Source organism: Prinia subflava, chromosome Z, assembly GCF_021018805.1.
Source record: "Prinia subflava isolate CZ2003 ecotype Zambia chromosome Z, Cam_Psub_1.2, whole genome shotgun sequence".
In the NCBI taxonomy this organism is placed as follows: Eukaryota; Metazoa; Chordata; class Aves; order Passeriformes; family Cisticolidae; genus Prinia; species Prinia subflava.
Window position 1 is genome coordinate 20,881,718 of NC_086283.1, and position 24,508 is coordinate 20,906,225.

The following is a 24,508-nucleotide window of genomic DNA, read 5'->3' on the forward strand; positions in this document are numbered from 1 at the left end:
CAGGTCCTTTAAAATTCCCAATTATGTCTCTGTTACAATCTAGGAAGGTTTTAGTGGTCTGAAATCAAAACTGGACTTCGGGAAACCTGACTGCAATAATTTATTAAAAAATTGATACACTGTGTTTTTCAGCCAGATCTATACCTGAATATCATGTCTCTGCAGGTTAGCAAGATGCAGAACTTTTCTCTGTGTGAATTGTATGATTTAGCATAATAATGAGAAATCCAAACAATGTTCATGCCTGGTAACAATCAGGTGTGACAGATTTAAGTCTCAGCACATATGAAACACTCACAGGAGACTGAAAAAACATAGTGAGATACGAGTTCAGTCCTCCTTTTCAAAATACTTAATTTTCATATTTATCTATCTCTTATCACTTACAATCATTCCATTTCTTTGGATCAGAAAATGTAACTGGACTTACTAACAACTTATCTATTCCTTGGTTTGTACTAAAATACTGAAGAGTACCAGTAGCTGCAGTGCTGCTTTCCTCTTAATTGTTTTCACTTGCATTTCAGGGAAATAACAAAACTTCAAATGTAGTTTGGCCTTTAAAGACAAACTTGATATATTTCTTCTTGCTTTGTTGGCAGATGAATGCAAAATGGGCAAGCAGAATTAGCAGGATTCTTTGTAGGATCAATTGTTTGTTTTCCCTCTAAGGAGAAACTCTTTCTTGGGATAAACATGAGGGAAGGGAGATAATCCATCATTCTGAGACCTGTTCACTAGTGATGGATGGATAGATTGGTAAAGTAACTCAATAATCTTCATTTTTTTTCAGGTTATTCACAGATCAGTGAGCCTTGTCGTTAATACAGCTATGGAATGCTTTTGTGTCCTTGCCCACGATATTTCTCAGAATTTGACAGCAAAAGACTTTTAATTTGGAAATAACCTTTGTTGTGAAGTGCAGCAAGTGGATGAAACTTGGAGAATACCTTCCCATTTTAGATTTTATCTTCTCAGTGGGTGTTTGTCAATTCTTTGTTTAAAGAATTACTTGCAAACATGAGAGCTGTTGTGCTCCTTGTTATTTCTGACTAGAAATTGTGTTCTGCAAGAGTTTATACCTTGTGAAGGCTTTCAGCCATTAGAATATATCACATGGGATGCTCTGAATCATGTGGATGTTGTCAAAGTGTATTGATTTCCCATCCCTAAGTAGGCATGGAAAAGTTTTCAGTCAAGAAATTTTATTAAGGGGTCAGACTTACTTTGTCCTATGCTCATTCTTGATCGTCTTGGTTGATTTCAAAAACATATTTGAAACCTAAAAGCACAGAATACAAATGCTGTTGTGAGATGCTTTTTCAGGGTTTAATAATTAGGATAATGGTGATAATAGGAGGGAAATATATTATATTATTTGGTATTACTTCTTACCAGTCCCTTTAGCAAGGAAGTTCCTCCCTGGTTGTATGGGGATGTGCAGATTGTGCCTTCCAAGGTCTTCCTGAGAATTCTGATTCAGACATATGAATATTTGCAGCATTATCAGGAGACATGTGGAAATGACATGACTGTTTATTACTGGAGCAAATGTGAGATGAGGAGGGAAATTGCATTTAGCAGAATCCATTTTCATTAAACCAGAAGACAGAGAAAGGTAGCTTCCTAAACATGGCAGAATTGGTAAAATAGCCCTTGAATTTCATTGAGGGTAAGAGAACTGGAATTTTTGTGTCTTTTCTGGAGGCAGAGAACACATAAATGGGTTTCATAGATGAGCTAATGTTTAGTGACTGGGCCTAGTGCCTGGGTTTGTGCCTTGCCCTGCAGTCCTGCTATCCCCAGCTTCTCTGGGCAGGCAGAGCTGTTATGTAATTGCAGCTGAATGACCTTGGGTGAGGAGCAGCTCTTTCTCCAGCAAGTTCCTTGGAGTTAAGAGCCGCTTCCATCGTTCCACCTCCCTCAGAGAGGAGCCTTGGGAGTGCCTCTGCACTTCCTTGCCCTCGTAGCACCACAGAAACAACTAGACTCTTCTATTTCCTTTTTCTTTTTTTCCCTCTCCAGCTCTGTAGCAATTTCTTACAGTTGCCACAATGCTATAACCATAATTTCTAGGCCACTTAAACACATTGCCTGATGGTTTTTCACCTAACCTTCATATAAATCATCTGTTTCTTGAGTTTAGAATCCCAGAGAATAGTTCTTAACCTTAATGCACTAAGAAGCAGTGTTAATTGCAATATCCTTGAAAAAATTATGTTGATAATGTAGTTAATTTTAAGAAACAGCACTTTTATATTGTGACAAGAGTCATCAGTAACATGGCACTTTCATCAGCAATAAGCTTCTGGTACTGCAGTTGTTTAAATTACTAACACTTAAAATGAAAAGGCAGATCTAACATGGTCTGATTTGTGTGAACATAATTTCCTCAGCTTTAGAAACACCCTAAGAAATCTACACTGGCACAAAGGCTGAAGCATAGGAACATAGAAATGTATGATGAATTAAGATTGTTATTGCATCATCTTCTAACATTTGAATTTGGGAAATGGAATGGGAATCTTGGGTCTGTAAAAGGCAGCAGTGACTGCCTTTCCGAACCCCAAAACTTGTACATCAAAAATAGGAACTCAAATGTTAGAGCTCCTGAAATAGTTGCACTTCAGTGCAGTGTGGTCATTCAGAATCCAATAACAATAAATACCAATCCTTGCCAGACTGATGAAATAGATTTAAATTATCCCTATTTCATAATTATGGAGAGAAGTGCACAGAGGGTCTATTTAGGGTCAGTGATAAGTAGACAGAGCTTTGTGCTCTCAGCAAAACCAAGCACACCAGTTTTTATCTTGTCTGTTTGACTGGCAGATACTGTATTCACTACTAGAATGTTTCACAGGATGTGAATGTGTATTTCTATATATACAGTCTAAATTCCATATAATAAAAAGGAGCAATTTCTTAGTTTTAAAGTTAAATTTGGTTCTTAAATGCCTAGAAAGGCTGTGAAATATGAAACTTCCTAAAACATGACATATGACTGGGATACTTTCTTTTTTCCTAACCCCTGTCTCATCCCTGGTGGTTTTTCCTGGAGCTGTCACCATTTCTGCCAGCTGGGTCTCTCCCCATGAGAAGTTTGCTGAAGCTGAAATGAGCCCAAGTCCTTGTTCTCCCCCTGCCACCCTGGCGCTGCCATTCCAGCTCCTCTTCCTGCAGCATTTCCTAGTCACAGTCTGGTTTTCCAGAAAGAAGGGGAAATCTGGGGAAAGAAATCATCTTACTGTGGGCTGGTTCAAAATACTCCTTGTGAATGAACTGAGTGCTGGGGGTAACTGCAGGAACTTTGTGACTGATTTAGAATTGTCATGTTGCTGACTGGATTTACACCATAGGCTGATTCTCTAATCTTATAGGACCTTTTTTAATTGCACAGGAATAATGAACACAGCCTGCAGGAAAAAGTCAAAATATTTGACTCTTCATCTGCTTCCTTTATGTCACATATTTTCCTTTCCATAGCTCTTCAAATGCCAGGACAGTTCAGGATGTCATTGATTATTTTCTTCAGTTTTTTGGTGCTGTTTTTTTGGAGGGGGGATTTCTGGTGTTATCCAGGTGGATGCACACACTGAGTTTTGACTTTGGTATTGGAACCCTGTGTTGGGAAGATTAACCATCAATTTTTGTAGCTATTTTATTTTTTTGATTTGTCTGGACTCTACTTGTTAACGTTTTTAGAACACAGCAACACTGGAGGAAAGACTGATGTTATAGGGGCCTTTCAGGAAATAGAATTTAACATACGAACCAGGTTGCAGCTTGCTCTGTGCATAAAAATAAATTAAAAGAGGACAATTCCTTATTTCAGCAGTTGCCATGTTTTTCTTTGATCTTTCTCTGAGGCTTGCACTGCTGTACATGCAGTATTCAGCCTTAAGGAGAGAAGCAAGTAGTTTTTACTACAGAAAAAATGCACAGGTAAAAAATAGTCAATTTTTAAATTAATCACAACATGCATTTTAGAAAGCAGAAGATGAATTACATGCTAGAAATAAAAACTAGATTTTGGTTGACAATTATTTGATACAGTTTTAAAATTCTTTCAGAGTGTACTAAGGCTAAGTCTGTAATTTGAGTGTGTTTGTGGTATCTCAGTGTTGGAAATCGAGATGTCAAATGGAGAGACATTCTATTTTTGTTCATTAATATCACAGAGCATTACATCAAAGCAGTAAACTCCTCTTGTATCAACAAATGCAGCAACCCTGAAGCCTATTTTCTCTCTGGTTACATTAGTGTTTAATTAAAGAGAACAACTAGTTGGAGGCAGTTACTTTCTGTGAAATGTAATGAAGATTTATTTTATAAGTGACCTTCACTGTATTAGCTGAATCAGTAATCAGTAAAATTAATAGAATAATCAAATTATATACAAACTCATAAATCACTGCGAATATGCTGTCAAAAATGCAGCTTTTAATATGTCTTATTGTTTCACAGCTGTATTAAAAATTGCAGCTGCTGATTTCTGCCTTGATGGGGCCAGAAATGGCATTTAAAGGCTGTGTATGATGGAGGGCTACCAGGCCAAAAATTTTCACAACTGTTAATTTAGCTGTAATATGATTTGATGTCACCGGGGCAAAGTTGAAGCCGAGTACAGTGTTGTTGCTATCTTTCAGCAAAACTTGAGTTACTGGTGGAGGCAGTCTCCACTTAATTAGAGTAATATCAGTTTAAATGTCTGTCATTTAGGGTTAATGGTATCAAAGAGTTGCCTTGTACTTCAAGTGCAGTCAAATCATCTTGAATAGCCCATTGTATGAAAGTAATGCCTGCACAATGATTTTATTTTGTCATAAAGTATTGCAGTGCCATTCAGTTTAATATTTCTCTTTCTGTATTTAAATAATTTTGGCAAGTTCTTCCTAACTTAGTAATTTTTCATGCTAGGCTGTTTTAATAGGTGTTTTGGCTGTTTGTGATTGTTCAGCAACACAATCAAAATTCCTTTCCATTTTCATTTAAAAGGAGAAGTTTTCTGCTGGTCTGTGAAAACAGGTCGTGCCCTCCTCCCCTGGATAGCAGGTTACTCTTGGAAAGAAGTAATTCACATTTTTGTGCAGCCAAGCAGCAAAGTTCTTTCAAAGCACACTAGAAAAATAAAGTGCATATATCAAAACACCCTGGATGTGACTGAAGTCAAAAGAAAACTGTAATTATTGGTTTTAACTAAGGAATTTAGCTCTAGTTAATAGCACTATTCTTATATGCAAGATATGAAATAAACTCCTTGAGTTGGTTTGAAAGATCCTCATAGCTGCTGTGTCAGGCAGAAAGGTGTGGATTGCAGCATTGGAGATAATAAACCCATAGCTCTAGGTCCTCTAAGAATTCTTCAGTGGATGTTTAACCTTTGTGTAATCTTCAACAATCTCCAAACAGCCAAGGCTGGGAATTCTTGAGATGTACCTCTGGTTTTCCATGAGGAGCAAGAGTGCTTTTAGGGACCTGGGTGTTCCAGTGTGTCCCGTGGTAGTTGGAGGTGCTGACAGCTCTTGGGCTGCTGGCCCGGGAGTGCAGAGAGAGGCTTGGTGATGCTGTGACCCTGCCTGGGCTGCACCAGTCCTGCAGGTTAGAAGGGATTGTGGGACTGTCTTTGAACTGGCTTCTCTGACATTGGAATGACAAAATAATGCCATTTTTGGAAGTCAAGTTTGCAAAGTGAAAGTTTTCAAGCTCGTCATCTGTGAAGAGATATAAAAATGCTTTCATTTCAAAATCACAGAATCAGAGACTGGTTTGGGTTGGAAGAGACCTTAAAGCCCATCCAGTGTCACCCCTGCCACGGGCAGGGACACCTTCCCCTATCCCAGTTATTCCAGGTGTCCAGCCTGGCCTTGGACTGGGATCCAGGGGAGGCCACACCTCCTCTGGACACCCTGTGCCAGGGCCTCCCCACACTCACAGGGAGGGGTATCTTCTATATATGCAATCAGTTTAAGGCTGTTCCTTTGTCCTATCCCTCCATCCCTTGTCCCAAGTCCCTCTCCTGCATCCCCTTTAGGCCGTGGAAGGATCTCTGAGCTCTTCCTGGAGCCTTCTCTTCTCCAGGTGAACACCCCCAGCTCTCCCAGCCCGGCTCCAACCCTGCGATAACTCAGTGGCCTCCTCCACACTCCAAACAGCTCCATGTCTTGCTTCTTTTGGGAAGCCATCATGTCAGTAAATCAGTGTTACCAACATCTCAGTGCTTTGCCTTGCTGACCACTCACACTGATTGCAATTAGCAGAGCTGGATTAACCCTTGTTTCCCCCGTGTTGCAGGCTGTGTGCCGTGTTTGGGGGGATCTACTGCCTCCGTCATGCCGTGCGCTGCCTGGTGCTGGACAGAGCCTCGGGACGGTAAGGTTGACATCAGGAACCGTCTGTTTATACACAAAACACAGGTGAAAAATGTCTTAAGTCAATTTTAAAAAAAATTATTCTTCCGAGATCCTCCTTGGTATTAATAACACATCAACCTTGATTAAAAGTAATTTGTGTATAGGTCCTCCAGAACAAGGAAAGTGGGTCTAGAATATAGAAACTAAATTAATTTCCCTGTGATATTACTGCAGCTCCTGATCACCCAAGCTTGGAAGACAAATCATTTCAGCTGCCGGGGGGCTGGTGATGAGTGATGTTAGTTTTCCTTGTGGCCTTACCTACTCTAATTGATTTTCATCAGATGACAACAAAGCCCTCTGTTATTGCATTTTTAAAAATGGAGCTCACCTAAAGACTCATCAGATTAATCTTTGCTGATAATGCATGTCACTCCAAGAGAAAAGACTTTAATGAGTTTTTAGGTAGATTGTTGTCATAAACTATGCTGCCTTCTTATTCCAGAATAAATTCTTTTACAACAATATCAGGCCTGTAGGCAGGTTTAAAGTTGAGCTAAGAAAAATCAACCCAGAGTTTTTTCCATTATAGCATTTTTCACACCTCTGTAAATTGTCATATTTCTGTTATACACATTTTATCAGATATTAGTCTAACTACAGACTTTGGCTGTCTTAAAGACTGTTTGCAGCTTAGTTTCTGTAATTGAAAAGTTCAAGATGTTTTATAGAAAATGCGTAAAATTAATTTAGAAATTATGTAGTACGAATTTATTAGAATGAGTAGTTAAATGAGAGGCTGGTGTGTGTACTTCCAAATTACTCTGCAATTCCTTGAGCACAGTCCTTGTAGCTGCATTTGTCACGACATGGTCAAGTAGTAGCTGTTTTTCCTGAAATTGCATAGACTCCAGATATTACCTTTATGCCAGTTCCTGAAGATTTTGGAGTTTACTACACGGTTGTAGACTTTGAGATGTGGACTTTGTGTTTCATCAGGTGTTTTGTTCCAAATGCATGATTCGTATGCGAATTTAACTGTGCCCCTTTCAGAAACTGATATTTATTTTAATACTGTTATTTGAACTCTTACTGTAGGAAGCTTAATATTCCAATAATGTTTAAATACTTAAATTGCTCTTGCAGAGGGACGGAGCTTATAGTTGGTAGCAACTTACAGACCCCGCTCTGTGTGGTGGTACTTGTTGCTGCAGTTTCCAGCTTCTTTTGCACATCCTAAAGTCCTTTGAAATCGATGTTTTCTTTATAAGGTTGTATGTGTTCCAGAAGAGCTGGAGTGCTGCTTTTCCATCAACCTGTCTTTATGTTTTGAATATTAAGTTACATAGGGTCCAGCATAGTGGAAGTGTCTTTTCTTAGGCTGCTTTTGGGATTTATTTGTGCCATTTTTGAGGAGCAGAATTGTTGAAATACTTCTAAAGATTTTACCAGACTTCCATTATTCCAAAAACATTGAGCTTTTAATAATGCCATTATCTGATAGTTAACATGAAGAGGCACAACACATCCAAGATATCCATTTCCTTTATCTTCTGTTTCGTTCTTGCTGTTATTTCCTTCCTCACTGTGTATTCCGTCCCTGCACCAGCTTGTATTTCTTCTTGACTTTGGGCTTCAGTGTTTCGCCTAATAAAAATCAGCTATCAAGTTGTTAATGAGGCTATTTATGAGTTACTGAGCTTTTGAGTCAACAGACCATTAATAGTAATTGGTAAGAGGCAAATTCATATCTGGTTGTCAGTGCAGCTGGCTCTGTGCTTGCAGAGGCAGCTTCCCTAGGTTACAAATGGCTCACTCAGCACTGCAGAAATGCATTGTGCAATGGTCATTACTAGTTTATAGCTCCTTCCACAGCCCTCCAGGCTTCATCCATGCCTTAAGGCACTGATTTTTTTCTCTATTTTTAATATTCCTGGTTTAGTACACATAAGGAAAATATATACTTCTGTCTACAGCCTTGATTTTCTTGTAAAACTTCTAGGTTATAGTTTAATTAAAATTCTCAAAATATCACCAAAGTTTATTCCAACTTTTTTCTAGATGTGGCTAACATTGCTTTTTCACATTTTCCTACCCATGCCTGTATATACAGACAACAGTAGATTTCAAACCCAGCTCTACAATTATTTTTATCCTTTTTCTGTAGCTCTTTTTATAGGTTTTGAAAATAAGATTCAAGCAACACAGGGTGAAAGAATTAAAATTTTAGACATCCCTATTTTAAGGTTTTAGTAACGCACATGAAAATATCTGGGTTTTATGTATTGTACTAGATCTGCTGTTTAAATAAGTTTGTAGAACATCCTGAGTTCTTGGTAGGACTGTGGTGCTCTGTTAGGAAGTGAAAACCACATTGTATTTCTGAGGCTGAAAAAAACACCACATTGAATATATAATTGTGTTGTTGTTTTTCTCTGTGTTTATTGTATGTCACTTTTTTGGGTACATGTAAAATTTCATCATAATGGTGGGCATTTTATATTGATCACACTTTACATATGTTTCCAATTACATAATTCTGTCTCAAAATGGAAGAGATGTGATAAATGGACATTTATACATCTGTGATAAAAAGATAGAGCAAACAGCCAGTAATTTACATATCTGCTGAAATACTGCAGACTGGCTTTGTCAGTGCTGCTGAGTCCATTTCAAGGATGTCGCCCTTAGTCCATTAGTTTGGATAATGAGCCCTATAAAGTACATTTATAACTCATGGCACTGCAAGGAGATGGATTCTAATTTTCATCCTTTTATCCAGACACATTGAAAGAAGGTCAATGGAGGGTTCGCTGTGATTCATTGTCGCAACACAGATCAGATGACAGAGACCTGATAATGTCAGTGCAGAAGTGTTTGCTGTGTGTGGAAGCACTACTTGAAAGAAATTTTCTCAGTATCACCCTTTGAAGTAAAGTGGGACTGAAATTAAAAGCTCTCTCTCTCTCTCAGTTTAAAATCTTATCACACATATGACCTGCTGCTATTCCTGAACAAAGGAGAGGAAACAACACTTAGCAGGAAAATAAAATGTGTCGTTGCTTTCGCTGGCTTTGAGTGATGCAACATGACATTTAATCAACCTTTCCCCTTCTATAATGTTTGGGGGGCGGTGGGGAAGTTGTTTCATAAACAATAAGAAAGGTTATAATTAGAAATGAGCTGCAGCAGCTTGACTTCCTTGTTTATTTGCAGTATTCAAATGAGAGCTCAAGGATGAAATCACTGGGGTTAAGAGGAAAAACTTGTTAAAGTTGCAAGTGAAACACATGTTGGAGAGGATTTGAAACTGAAGAATGTTAGATGTTAAGCAGTGCTTGCACTGTTGTCAAGGTACCTGTTGAATTTGAAAACAGGAATATATGTAGGGGCCAGATGCCTGGGAGGTCAGCATTAGAATTCAGTGTTACAAAAACATGTTTAATAGTCATAAACCTCTTACATTTACAGATGAGGACTCCGCGTGCATCCTCCATCAATTCTCATATCAGGTTATAGGAACAACTGGTTTACCAGAGCTGGAGGGAGCTGATTGCTATTACTTACTTAGCTTTGTGTTTGTAGATCATTACAATCACAGAAGCTGACAAATAGCTTTAAATTACAGAAGTGTTGTTCATTCCTAAGGTATAACTTGCATGTCAGATGTTCCACAGGTAAAGTTGCACTATGGTAAAATACAGGTGAATCTGTACGTGATCTCTGTCTCAGCATTCACTGGTTTAAGTCCTGTGTGTTAAATTGTTGGAACACTGATAACATCATTCAGAAAAATTTAATTTTAAGAAAAAGTAATTTTCCTTCCCCAAGAAAAAATTCAATAAAGCTAATTTGCTTTATTTATTTATGCAGTAAATGTTCTGGTAGGGTAAAAGAGAACACAGATCATGACTGCAGAATCAGCAGTAGAGGTTGCTTTGGTATCTATGTGCAGCCTCCCTTTGTGTCATATATATGATGTAGCTTCATATGTCATACGTAAGTGAAGTTTGTTTATTCATAGAGAATTTTCGCCCTTAAAATTTGAAATTTGTATTCTGATTTAAACTCACGGAATGGGTTCATTTTCATAGTTTGCATTTCTGTCCCACTTCTATTTCTGTACTTGTTCTATGGAGAACATTTGTGTCATTCTTAAAACACCAGGACTTAGTTAATCCCTTTTTGTGTAACTTAGAGATAAAGGGTATATTTAGTCACAAATACAGCAAGTCACTCCTGGAACAGTCTGATGCACTCATTTTCCAGGGAGCTTTCTCCTAAGTTAATTTGCTGTTTAATTTGCTGAATATTATGGTCAAAATAAACTTGTTTTTGGTAAAGGTGTCTTTCTGAGAAGGAAACCCCACTGCAGTAGGGTAGTACCTACAAAATAATTCACTTTTTTATGTATTATGAGGTAAGAAATGTAGAACTAAATGGCAGTGTTGTATGCTTATATTTTCTGTAAAAAGTGACCAATTTATTAAAGTTGGAACATCGTTTTCTGTATTGCTTGTGGAAAACTGCATATACCAGGTCAAATGTGTCAGTCTAGGATTTGGTGATCAGTTGAATTGGTTTGGGAGCTCATATTCAAGAAATACATAGCTAAATTAATTGAAAGAATAAATATTGTGCTGTATAACTCAATTTTAACAACTTTGGTATGCTTTTGTTACCTTACATCAAAATTTCTTACTATGGTTTGTTGGGTTTTTTTAAACAGGTGCAAAGCTATTGTGGATCATTTTGGACAAAGAATAAGTGCTAAATATTTTATTGTGGAAGACAGTTACCTCTCAGAGAGCACATGCACAAATGTGTGTTACAGGTATGTAGTAAAACAAAAAATACAATTTGTTTAAATAATGGTGTGTAAAGTACCCTGCAAGTTAAACTGAGGAGCCTCTTGTCCACTTCTTTATTTTTGCAGTTCAGTTCAGTTCTATGCAAAGTATTTCCTTTCTATTAACAGTATGATATACTGTGGACTTTCTGTAGTCAGGTTTTCTTCAGTTAGCACTGAAATCAGATTCCTCCTTTCCATAAAAAATCCAAGAGTGGTAAATGTGTTAGGAATTTCATATTTGCTAAAATGTGTTTGGAAGGTGAGGGTGCCAGTTGCTGTCCTTGCTTTAAATTCGTTCAGCTTTTGACGAGTACTAAACTTCATTGATTTCTGTGGTTTGATTGTTGTTGCCAGAAGCACTGGGCACACCCTGCCTCTGGCTCAGGACAGAGCAGGTGAGGGACCAACAAAGCTGTTGTGGTAAGGGCAGAGCAGGAATAACCCTGGGCACTGCAGGAGCACAAGCTGCAAATGATGAGGGAACTCCATCCTTCTGCATTTCCCCTTCATCCCAAGGCTCCTGTGCTCTCTGGAACATCACAAAGCCTTAATGTGCTGCTGCTAATCTTGATCAAACAGGCAAAAGAAGTGTTTAAAAAGCAGAAGGAGACTGTCTGATACAACTGCTCTGACTCATTTATTCATCAGCTGTTTGAAAATACTGCATTGGTATTCCAGGTGTGTTTCTGCTTCAGCACCAGGCAAAATATCCCTCTAAGAATCAGAATAATAAAGGTTATATAGTGGAATAGGCCTGGTATTACCAAGACTATGATTCTAAATTGCTGTTTTTTACAGGGTTTTTTTTTCATTTTGCATAATTAAATTTATTATATAATTATTCTTATATCATTCTTTTATTTAATTGTAGACAGATCTCCAGGGCAGTGCTCATTACAGATCAGTCTGTATTAAACACAGACTCAGAGCAGCAGGTAACCACCAATTCTGTATCACTTGTCTCATGTGTTAATATTTAGTTGTTGGTAGGAATTAAGTCATTCATCCAGTTTTGTTTGCGCTTGAATCAAGATCTTTACTCAGCTCTCTCTACTAGGAATTGTTTAATTTGTTTTAGTATCTATAAAACCATTACAAATTTTAGTTTAGTTTAGTTCAATGACTGGGATTTTCCTGTTTGGCTCACAATAGAGTTTCTAAGCTGCTGTCTTTAATTTTAATTTTGCTTGCTTTTTAATAAGCTACTACCCTTACTGTTCTGGTAATTATTTGTCTTGTCTAAACTTTGTTCCATGTTCCTTTGGCTTTTAAACATTCCTTTTTGCTGTTTGAAGTTCTCACCGTACACTTTAAGATGCTTCTTTGGATCTGCTTTGTCAGTCTTTGCAGTCCTTAATTTTAGAGGATATTAATCAGTGTTGTGTTTGTTTTGTCCTACTAAACTACTAAAAATGAAATACTGTAATTGCAGTTCCTTTTCAGCTGAGAATTGTGGTGGCTGCCACATCCTCCAGGACACTCTGCTTTCTGTCAAGCTCTGCTTTCTGTTCCCTAGGTTTCCATTCTGACAGTGCCGCCCCTGGAACTGGGCAGAGCAGCAGTTTGTGTCATTGAGTTGTGCTCCTCCACCATGACATGCATGAAGGATACCTGTAAGTAAAAGAGATTTCCCCTTTTGGCTCTGGCAGCTCTGGAGTAGAACTGAAAATCTCTGTGTGTTGTTCCTCTGCTGCGAAGAACACAGGGAGTGGTGGCTTCCTGCCATCATGGAGCTTCATGGACTCATTTTCACTTACACAGGAATAAATCCTCCTTCAGGAAATAAAAATAGTATTCCAAAGCCCATTAATCTTTCTGGTAATGTCATTTGGTTTTTTTGAAAATGGGCCCCCTTAGCTGAACTATTAAATGGAAATACCTGAAATACGCTGTATTTGGGAGCTTTTTATCTTCTGAAAGGATTCTGTTGTTGGTATTTTATGTGAACTTGAAATAATTGAGCAATAAAATGTTCATTTTTGGTATTTATTAGAATAGAATTAGAGGTTATGTTAGCTAATTCTTTTTAACAAGAAAGAAGTAACTGTAATAATAACCAATTTATTTTGCTGTTAAATAGGCTTGAACTAAGTTCCTTGTATATGAAAGAAGAGTACAGTAAATGATTAAGTCATTCAGAGTTGCATTTCCTACTAAATAATAGTAAAAATACTAAAAAGTAATATAAGCTTGTAATTAATTAATAAGTGCTATAAAGCATATTGTTAATATTTATAATTTAAATAGCTGAATTCTTTTTATTAAGAGTTCAGAAAGTGAAACTAATGGAGGATTGATGTTGCATAGGTCTAAAGTATTAGTTCTGGAATATTTTTATGGTGCTGAAATATTAAGGTTTCTGTTATTTACTTTTCTCCATAAATTCCGTTCATTTCAGAAGAGAAGGTACTGCCTTCCTTAATAAAATTTGTCTTCATATACTGAAATAATAAAGTTCTATATTAGGCATAGCTGAGTTCCAGTTATGAGACATATTTCATAATTTTTTAAAAAACTTTTGCATCATTATCTGTAAATGGGTTTTAACCTGACTGATTTCTCCTTGGAACAATTATTTAAGATAAGTATACAAATACATCTACTCGTTGATCACACTGCACAAATGACAGACACATCATCTGTATTGCCACTTGAGTGGAACCAAACTCCTTCACTTGCCCTAAAGATGGAGACTGTAATGATGAAATCAGGAACTGAACTCATCGTTCTTCCTGCTGGGAGAATTACTTGAAGACAAATGTTGGCAACCACTGTAACTAATGCAGTTATACCTGCGTAAATCAAATATAATCAAAATATATACTGATGACTGTGACTCATAACCATAACCTTAAAGATAATAAAAAAGATTTTGTAGAAAGTAAATGATGTGAACTTTAGTGATTTATGCCTGGGTTTTTTGAGGAAAGGATAGATTATATTACAGTGTTTGGGATTGGAAGCATCTAGTTAAGGTTAAGGGGAGACTTTGATTATCACCACCCTTTTTCTTCTTTTAGTACATACTCCTTCAGACAGAAGGTTTGGTCTGGGTTGAATAAAAAATGAATAATAATGTTTGAATGGAATCTGTATGTGTGCAACCTGAAAGCAGAGGAGCATGAAGGGTTAAGTTTCTGTTCCTGATGGAACCAGAGTCAAGAGCTGTGTGATGTACTGGAAAATAATGACAACAAATACAGCCAGGCTTCAGAGAGAAGACACAAGAATGTCATCTAGATTTAAAATAATATCAGACCTGTGCACTGCTTTTAAATGGATCAGGAGTTTACAGTAATGAAGAGAAAACTTAATCAGTTTAAACTTTGTACAATGTTAAATTCCTTCATGATTCTCTGATGGACACTTCTCTGGTGATAAGTTTCCAGGAAGAAATGAATCCAGTAAGGTGGTTTTCCGAAAAGATTGGCTTTTAAATGAATGAATGGCTGGAAAATCAGGTGGGGTAAAGCAGCTGATTCTGTATCTGAGCAGAGGCCGATGAAAAGGGTCAGGAGCTGCATCAAGCGATTGGCCAAGAAGGCAGCAACTGCAGAATTTGCAAAACAACAAATAAAGGAATAGTTCAGCAGTAGTTCCTCCCATCTAATAAGTGGATGAATAAAACGTTGTGCAAAGGATTGCACAGTCACAGTGTACATCATAGAATAACTTAGAGAATGCTGAGACATTTCCAGAGAATTTCCCTGTGTGCTGTACATACACTGTATGTCCATAGTACAGCACTTCCCTGGCTTAAAGGAAGTGATTTTATGAAGAATTGTGATTTCTAAAAGCCTACTGTGCCTTATAAAAATTGTAAATGTTGTTCATCTGTCTGTGTGTTGGTGATTGGAATTAATTTGTGTTCTCTTTTCCCAGATTTAGTCCATCTAACCTGTCCATCAACTAAAACTGCAAGGGAAGATTTAGAGCCTGTTGTACAGAAGTTATTCAATCTACATACAGAAAAAGGTATAAATACTTAAATTAGGTATCATGATACTATCTTGTATAAATATATTTTACTGAAGTAGCTGTTACTGATTTCTTCGGCTGTGGTTTAACTTCAATATCCAAGGACATGGCTATTGTGAGTGCCTGGGACCTTTTTATTTCGCACTTCCTTTTTGCATGAAATGAATTTGCTGTTCAGTACATCTTTGAAAGGTGCAGTAGTGAAATGAGATATTTGTGAAAATATCAACCCAAGCAAGCTGCTTGGGTTGTTCTTGTCTCTTATTCTCAGGCTGTTGCTCAGCCTCTTGTTTTCAAGTGTTTCCTTGTTTGTTGTTTGAATTAAATTCTCTGGATTCTACTGTAAGCAGTGGAAGCATAAAGTTGTTCGATATTGTTATCACAGAGATAGATTTCCAGTAATGAACTACTTGGCCCTAAATTCAAGGAAACCTTGGCTACTTCTTTGAACTTTGGCCTTGAGATGGACAATTCCACACCCCAGAGGAGAGCAGCTGCTGATTGAGCAGTTGCTGCCTAGAAGGAAATTGTTCCTGAAATACTTGGGCTAATTCCACACAAGTATTTGAAATTTAATCCTGAGATCTTAAATGTGACCATATTTGTGGTAGATGCCCACAGAGTAGGTGATGTGCATATGGGAGATGCTGCTGCGTTCTAACCCTGGCAAAAGCAAGTTTAAATACAGTGTGCTCATGCTGCATGGCAGTAAATCACACTTCTGAGAGAAAACAATGCTCAGCTCCCAGTGACAGGGGTTTTGTTGGTATAAATGCAAGTTACTAAGGTGTGGGGTACTTCATGATATTCATAATTGGTTTGCTTGTAATATTTAGAATACAACTTGGGTTTGTAAATAGAAAACTTTATTAGACTGGAGAGTTGCAAACATTTCCCATTTGTATATATGTTAATTTAAAGCCTGCTAATTTTCACCTTTTAATATTTAACTTCTACCTTCAATTTTCAAGACAGTGCCATGTGTTTCAAAGACCTGGTGAAAAGAAGACCAGCTTAGTGTCTTCTAATCATTTGGGGAGGGGTGGCATTAATCTTAATGTTTAAAGTGATCCAGTTTCGAAATGATAGATTGTTTAGAAGCTGACTGAAATTCTTCTGTAGGAACTCTGTGATCATAGGGGTCCTCAGGTGCACTGAGGCACTGAAAAGCCAGTTTTCCCTGACACATAGGCCTTTTTATCATCAGGATGAGGTAGTGGTCGTATTTTAATTAAAATGTCAGAACAAATACTGTTGGAGTTATTGAAAATGAATCACCAGATAAAGTGAGCACTGGGCCATGGCAGGTCAAAGAGGCAAAGTCACCTGGAGAAGAGGACTCCATTCATTTTCCTGCCTAAATGAGGAAGAAGTAACTTTTATGAGCAATGTGAACTTTTAAATATATTAAAGAGCATCTTGCCCTGTATTAAGTCTCGGACTTTCACAGGCTGATGAATTTAATTTATATTTCAAACTGTTCAGTATGAGTAGCGCCTATTTTTTTTTTAACTATTTGACAGTTATAAAAAGATACTGAAGGAATAGCATAGATTTATCTCTTTTCTTGTAATTCAACTGCTTCAAAATACTGTTTTGAATGCCATAGTTATCAAAAAGTTCCTTCCTTGGAAAGGAGTAAATCTCACAAGGTCTTTTACAAGCTTCATTTACTTTAGAGGAGGTAAAATACAAGAAAGAGGACAGCAAATATTCCAAACAAATAGTATCTATTAAGCTCAGAATCTGTGTTGTGTATTCCTCCATTGCATTGTGCACTGTTAAAAAGTGACCTTCATCTTCCCAGAGCTTTCTCTGCCTGTGTGCAGAGGGATCGTAGGAATGTACAAAGTACAGCAGGCAGGGACAGATTATGAGCAAGGAAGTTGAGTTTGTGATAATTTTGTATTCTTGATGGGTATTGCAGCACAGTACAACCCTCAGGAAATGCAGATAAATACAAATTACTCATTTATTTTCATTTAGCAGCACTGCCACAATTAGAGATTCTATGTGCAGAGATAAAGTCTGAAATGAGGGGAAGAAATGACACGTGAGAAATATCTGTACACAGGGAATTCAATGCTTTTGAGCTGGCAGAGCCCAGGGAGGGCTTGCTCAGTCTGTCATGTGCTCTGGGAGTTTATCCCCAGTGAAGGAGATAATGTGAGAGGTGTTAAATTTAAACCAGGCTTCTTGGTAGGCTGCTCATAGTGATAACTGCTGCTGGCGTGGTGGAGGGTGTGCAGAGAGAGTAGAGTTTGTATAGCTGTGCTTGGAAAGAAAAGGGAAACAGCGATGAAGAAGAGTCTCAGAAAGTTAAATAATTGGCTTTTTGAAGAACAAAAATACTTCATTACAGTAATTCCATGGTAAAAATTTGATTTTCAGTGTGCTAGATTATATGTCTATCTCATGACACAACAACACTGATTACTGCAAACACTCCTTTTCCTTTTTAGAGACTGAAAATGAAGAGCTGGAGAAACCCAGAGTCCTCTGGGCAGTTTACTTCAACATGAGAGATTCTTCAGGAGTTGAGAAGAGTTCCTATGCTGGCTTACCCTCCAACGTTTATGTCTGCTCTGGGCCAGACTCTGCTTTAGGAAATGACTGTGCTGTCAAACAGGTTGGGCAGAGCAGATTTTGGTTGCAGAACTTTAATTTTAAAGAAATAAGTCCAATACAGTCTGGGTTATTCTGCTATACAAAAATATAAATGATAACTCTGCAAAATTATAAAATTAGGTAGATGGAGAGATCAGGAAATAGTCAAGAGTCTTTCACCTGGAACATAAAAGAGGAGGTACAATACAAATCAAAGCCAGAAAATCCTGTCTAGAGTTCACGTTGAAAGGATCACCAAAGAAGCTTATCGCTTGCAGGACGTAGTCTCAAACCAGAAACTCACTGGGGAAAAACCCAACACAATTCCTAATGTGGTAGATTAGGCCTCCTGTCTTAGTTTTCCTTCTCTGTGCCTTGGTATCACTGTAGTACACAATTTTCCTTTCAGAGATCCCCTGGATAAGGAAGGAACAGATTCTTGGGCAGATCTACACCAGCAGCCCCTCTGATGTCAGAGCACTTTCAGAGACAGGAGAACATTTCACAGCTGTGGAGGATTAAGTGTCACTGGGCATTTTTAAAGCTGTGTTTTCATGGCCATGATCAGACAGTGTGCATGCCATCTTCTATCCAGTTGCAGGATTTTTTATGACTAAGTCATAAACCTCTTAAAAATAAGAATTTGAAGTGGAAAGGCTGACATAGCCTGAACTGCAGGGTCAGAACAGTGTCATTAAGGGCTAATAATTTCCTTCATTTTACTTTACAAGGCAATAATTTGCTTCCCAGAGGGATAAAGAACCGTAAAGTCAAAAAATAATGCAAGACAATTATAGTAGCAGTTTTGAATTGTAAATGAATTAATTTCTGAATTTGATTTTTTCAAACTGTTGTTTAAAACAGGGTATGTTAAAATACTATTAAATACACTTAGAACACACCTATTTCTGATTCTTACATTTCTGACATTCAGGTTTTTCTTCGCTAATAGTTTTTCTTCTTACCAGTGAACAATGATGTGATAGATCAGGCCCTGCTTAAATATTCTTGGAGCTGCAGTTCAACCTTTGTGTTCAAACTATTGGCCATGCTAATAGCCAATAGTTTGAGAGATGCTAAGCAGATCTCCAAAGAGGAACCATCAAGAGCCCGAATCACTTCTTAGACAAAAATAGAGAGGCTGTGTTTTTTTGAAATTTATTTAAATTTTGAAACAAACGGTCACAAGTTAAAGTGGAAAATATTGCAGTGTAAACATGTCTATAATTCGAAGTCTTATGTGAGAGCAAAGTAAAGAATAGGCTGAAGATGAAGCAGGAGTCACACCATGCGGGACTTGTAGACAAGTGGAGGAGGGAAATAGCTGTAAGTTGGTGTGTCTTCCACTCCCAAATCACTCTCACTCTCCTAAGAATGGGATGAGAATCTCCAGACAGGAGATATCTGCAAACCCATGGATCAGAATAGCTTAAAAAACCCCAGTGTATGTATTGAAGATAGCTTGGAAAATTATATCTGATTTCTCTAGTCATTTTGGGGTTAGTGTTTTAGTGATACTTACTGTGATTTACTTCTTCATTATCATCAGTATTACTGAATTCTGATTGTCATGCTGTGTGATTGCACTGCTGATACATTATTGGGAAAGCAAGACCACAGCTCTTACAGACAGCTCTCCATCTACACCTCATACACAAATTACTGCCCTCTTGTTTTATTATAATTTTCTGTTCAGTTCCTGGGGTGATACTGAATTAATGCTGATAGTTGCATTTATGTACCCTGAGGACAGGCTAAATGAAATGAAGATGCCATTTATGATCCATTCAAACTTTCTATGTGTGGATCCAGTAAAGCATCTGGCTTCCAGTTTTCTGTGTTTTCACTGCTTCAACATGACATGAATTGCTATGAGCTAAAGTAATATATTCCCTGATATATTTCAGACTTTTGAGGCATATTCATGGTCATGAGAGGATGTACTACTGTCAGGCCTGTATTTATCCTTTAACCTGTTTATTTTCTATATCTGGAAGGATTTCAGAAGTAATCAAGTGATCTTAGTTTGGTTATGATCCCTGTAAAAGTTGCTGGGAAAGTTCATACAGTTTATCCACAAATTGGGATGCAATAAAACAGGGACAGAATTTAGTTTTATTCAACTCTTAACTTACTGGAGTTGCTATGCAAGGACTTTACATGCCTTTGTCTTAATGCTGGATTCAACTGGGCACACATTTCTCAGCTGAGACTACTAAATATTGAAGGAATTATTGTCTACCTTAATTATGTACATTAAATAACAAAGTGTTATAATGAAAGAGTTGTTAAATTATTACTGTTTATTCTGTATTGCTTCAGCTGGTTAAGATTAACTTAAAAACCTGGGAGACCTGAAAGTGCTTTATACCATTAAATTGTTCACTTGTAATCAGTGCCATGATGTCCTACATCACATTCTTCCCATGTTGTTCCCATGAGAATTTTTTCCCATGTTCAACCTTGTAACTGTTTAACCATTTTTGGAGTGGATATTTGCAGACTGATAGGACTGAATAATTGTTGAGAACTGCATAGGAAATGTTTGTCTGCTCTAATTTGTCATATATTTAGTTCAAAATATCTTCCCTCAGTATCCAATAAATGCAATAATCATTGAAATATATTTTTGGAGAAGCAAGGACAAGTGCAAACTTGAAATTAGAAGTTTTACCCTTGCCTTCAAAAGCTAAATCCCAGCTTTTTAGGATGTTGTACCCTTGCCTTACTAGGCAAGGCTTTCAAATGACAAAACCATGGTTTTGAAGTAGGGAACAAAATTGTCCATTTTTTCATATACTAATATAAAAAGTTTGAAACAGTTTTGCATGAGAATGGAAGAGTAAAATTTAGACAGGAGAATGAAAAATCAAATTGAACTGAGAGCAGACAACATCATTTAAGCAGTTAATAGTGGAGTCCTGCATCTGTGTGCTGCTGATGGAAACCCAGGGCTGGTGGGCAGTGGAGTTCATCCCAGAGAGCTCTTGGGTACAAACTCAGGGGTGGAGTCATCTGCAAACAATTCCCTCTTGTCCAGGGTTCCTCATGGTAGAATGGGCCTTTGCAGGTGGCACTAAGTGAGCCTTGTCAGCTTGGCTGGGCAGGGCCTGGAGCAGGAGGAATTATCAGGATTAACAGCATTCCTGCCTGTGTGGGAGCTCTCACCACAGGCTGCCTTTGGGGATGGGTCACTGAGCAGACAAGTGCAAAGGGAATATTCCTCTGCCTTCTTAGAAGTGCAGCCCAGACCCATGATCTCCTTCAGGTGTCTGGGTTTGCCTTGGTAGCTTAAGGGCTTGGAAAAGGAAGCCTTGATGGAAATGTGGAGGGCATGTGGATTCAGTAAATAAATTCCCAGTGTCTCAGGCTTTTTTAGTTTTGAATTTATTTATAAGATAACATTATAGATGGGTTAGCTGTATAAGTACATGTCAAAGTGTTTAACACTAGGTAATTGAACTTCTTGGATTCTTGTGGGGTTTTAAAGGATTTTTGGCCTCCTTTGTTTGTATAAAATGTCTGGTTCTCTGGAATCCAGAGGTTGTATTCCTTTGGTTCTTTGTTCTCCTAGATTTTGTCCATGTTGTAATAACAACCTCACTGGTGTTCCAAGAACATGTTTCTTTTTAATATCTGCCATTGCAGTGGCCAAGAAACTTGTGTGTATTTAATTTCTAAACTTTGGTGTCATGAAGAGCAGGTGCAATTGTAAATTAACCTTGAACTAGATCTGTCTTTTTATCTAAAAGGCAGCTCTTTTCATGCATAACGGGTCTGTGTGCACACAGGTCTGTGCATGTAATACCTTAGAATTATAATAGGACTTTTTAATAAACCACAAATGTATTGGGATATATTTTCAATGGTAATATTCCATTGGATAAGAGTAGTTCTCATCTGGGCTATGTTTAAGATGTTCAGAAAGATTTTTTTTTTTTGCAGTTTTTTAATTTAAGAAGGAAACCCACATAGCCATGATATGGACTGTACATATGTACAATTTCCTTGTTACGTGACATGGATCCCTCTCTCTGAAAAGAGCCAAGATCTTTCTCATGCTTTGCCTTGGACTGCAACTGGGGATAGTTTCATGGTGCAAAAGATCAGTTGGCTTCCAAAAAAATCCTCTTTCTTGTTCCTAATACAACGTAGAATGACCAGCATTATTTACAAAGCCCCATGCTGTGACTTCGTAGTAGAACAATGTAGAAATATAAATTGCTTTTTTCTCTTTTGAGGTCTGCAAGAAGGAATGTATTTCCCATGTGTTTGCAATACTGTCAAAGTATTAAATCACTATTGATTTGAAAGAACGGAGGTTCATTTTAAATATCTGTAAAATATTACCTCAGGGTGGTACATTTCAAGGTAAAGTTTATGTTATTCTTCTTTTTTCTGAATAGGCTGAGACTATTTTCCGAGAAATGTTTCCAACAGAGGAATTTTGCCCCCCGCCACCAAATCCAGAAGATATTATTTATGAAGATGAAGATCAGATTGAGCCAGAAGAGCCTGGATCGAATAATTCACCAGAGACAAAGCCTGAATCCTCAGCTGAGGAGAGCACTAGTGGAAGTGGTGCTGCTGTTACAAAGGAAGAATGAATGAATGAATAAATGAATGAATGAACGAATGAATGAACGAATGAACGGTTTTCTCTTAGAAGAGGAGGCAGTAAGAAAAAGAGGTTTTAAACCCCTAGAGATATGTTATTTACCACTGCCTTACTTTCCTTAGCTTGGATCATCTTTTTGAAATAGTTTCATTGATAGCTGAGGCACTTTTAAACTGTCCATCAGATCCAGTGGGGTTTGTAGGTAAACAAAAAAAAAAAAAAAAAAAAAACCAAAAAAAACCCCCACAGAATGAAGTATCTGAATTGAAAGTGCTAAAATAGGATTCATGATTTAATGAGAAGATTTGATTTTATTCTACATCTTGGAAAAATCTTCCATCTTTTAAGAAAGCAACAAGTCAAAACTAAGCAAAAGAAAAAAATGTAAGTTTGTTTACCAGTTAGAAGATGTTTTCTACTAAAAATCTTTGGCTCTCTTCTAATTAAACAGCTGAAGGTGAGGCTCACCATCTGTGCTTCGCAGTGGTCTTATGAATGGAATTTAAAGGCAATAATACTGACGGTTCCTGAGTGGCTTTATTGTATGGTTTTGAAACTGATGCCATAATCAAGTAGGGGATATAATCCAGAATATGTTCCTCAGATGGACCTACTTTGCATTCATTTTTTTTAGTAAGACCTAACAGTTGACATGTTTTCATTAGTGACTTCATTTACTGGAGTCAGGAAAATGGCAGATTTTAAACTTAATGCCAGATTTCCCAGCAAAATTTAAAGTCAAAATGGAACATTCCTGTTACTAGTCTCCCTGGATTTGTTGCACTGTTTCGGCCTTTGGGAAGCCAATAGTTACTTTTTGAAGTTTGAGGTCTGAGAAGTTTAAATGACCATCAACTGAGAAGGTTTGTGGTGGAGAGGAAGTTCAACTGAAAATTCCAAAGGTTTGTATTGATCCCAGTTAATAGGATTAAAATTGGTGTGATAGCTGTAAACTATGCATTTTGTAATGATAAATCATGAAGCATTTATACAATAAAATTTATTGAACTATTTATAAACCTAATTAGTATGAAAAAACTACAAAATGAGAAAGCTGTTGTAAATGACCATGTTAAACTTGCGCTTTTTCTGAACCAGGCTTGAAATCAGATATGAAAAGTATTTATCATGTACTTAAAGATTTACTTTGAAATGCACACCCAGTAGATCACTAGTATCTCTAGAGTTGATGATTTGGGGTTTAAACTTCATGAAGGTAGAGCCAGTTCCAGCAGTGCTTAAATACTGTAAGTAAATAAAAAATGCCACTGAGTCATGAACATTGAGCTCTGCCTGGCCATGCCACAGCCAGGCTTCTGTACAGTCCTGTGGTACCTGTGCCTGCCCTGAACCTGGCTCCAGGCTGCAAAGGGGAATTTATTTATTTTTTTACAGCATAACTGATACTGTTCTCTTTGTCCTGCATCAAGTACACTGTCCAGTTTGCATTTCAGGGTTAGTGTTTGCACCCTTTGTTGGATAGGTACCGGTATGTATACGTCTGTGTGCGCATAATCCCAAAATCCTCAGAAAAACACGTGCCTGGAATGTTCCCAGTGTTCAACAGCTGTAACCTCTGGATGCTTGTGATTGAGCAGTTATTTCATATATATATATATGAAAATAAGCAGGCTGACTCTTCATTTAGCTGTAATTTCTCTATGTATTGGGAAGCATGACTGTATAGTGATTTTATTTAACATCTACAGATCTGTAAAAGAACTAAGTGGAGGGACCTACCCCTGTGTCTCTCAAAAACAGAGATCATAGCTGAATCTCTCATCTATGTTTACGAGGAAATCACTTGATGAAAATTAAAGGTTTGCTTGCAAGTGCATTGTCCTGTGTTTTCTTTCAACTTGTTTTCAAAGAAAAATAGTTAATTTTTAACTGGGATTTCCCGAGAATTGTCCTGGCTGCTTTCAGCACAAGGACATCTGTAAATGCCAGCATGGGTACCTGTGTTATCAAGTTCATATCAATTCATGTTGGAGTGCTCTGTGTCCATGTAAAACCAGGTTTGAAAATATCGCAAATTTGATTCGAGATCCGATGGAATGATGTACACGTTGGAGGCTATAACTTTACACTACATTGATT

The 24,508-nt window shown here is 37.5% G+C and overlaps 1 protein-coding gene across 1 annotated transcript in view; it reads left to right on the forward strand.

Annotated features, from left to right (window-relative positions):
• LOC134564083 (rab proteins geranylgeranyltransferase component A 1-like) overlaps positions 1-24,240 on the forward strand; it is a 56,671-nt gene extending 32,431 nt beyond the window's left edge. The window contains exons 9-15 of the mRNA XM_063422703.1: positions 6,295-6,372; positions 11,083-11,187; positions 12,077-12,140; positions 12,722-12,818; positions 15,088-15,180; positions 17,646-17,812; positions 22,197-24,240. Of these exons, the coding sequence (XP_063278773.1) occupies positions 6,295-6,372; positions 11,083-11,187; positions 12,077-12,140; positions 12,722-12,818; positions 15,088-15,180; positions 17,646-17,812; positions 22,197-22,397 (805 nt within the window). The 3' untranslated portion in view covers positions 22,398-24,240. The remainder of the gene's footprint in view (positions 1-6,294; positions 6,373-11,082; positions 11,188-12,076; positions 12,141-12,721; positions 12,819-15,087; positions 15,181-17,645; positions 17,813-22,196) is intronic.
• Positions 24,241-24,508: the final 268 nt, after the last annotated feature.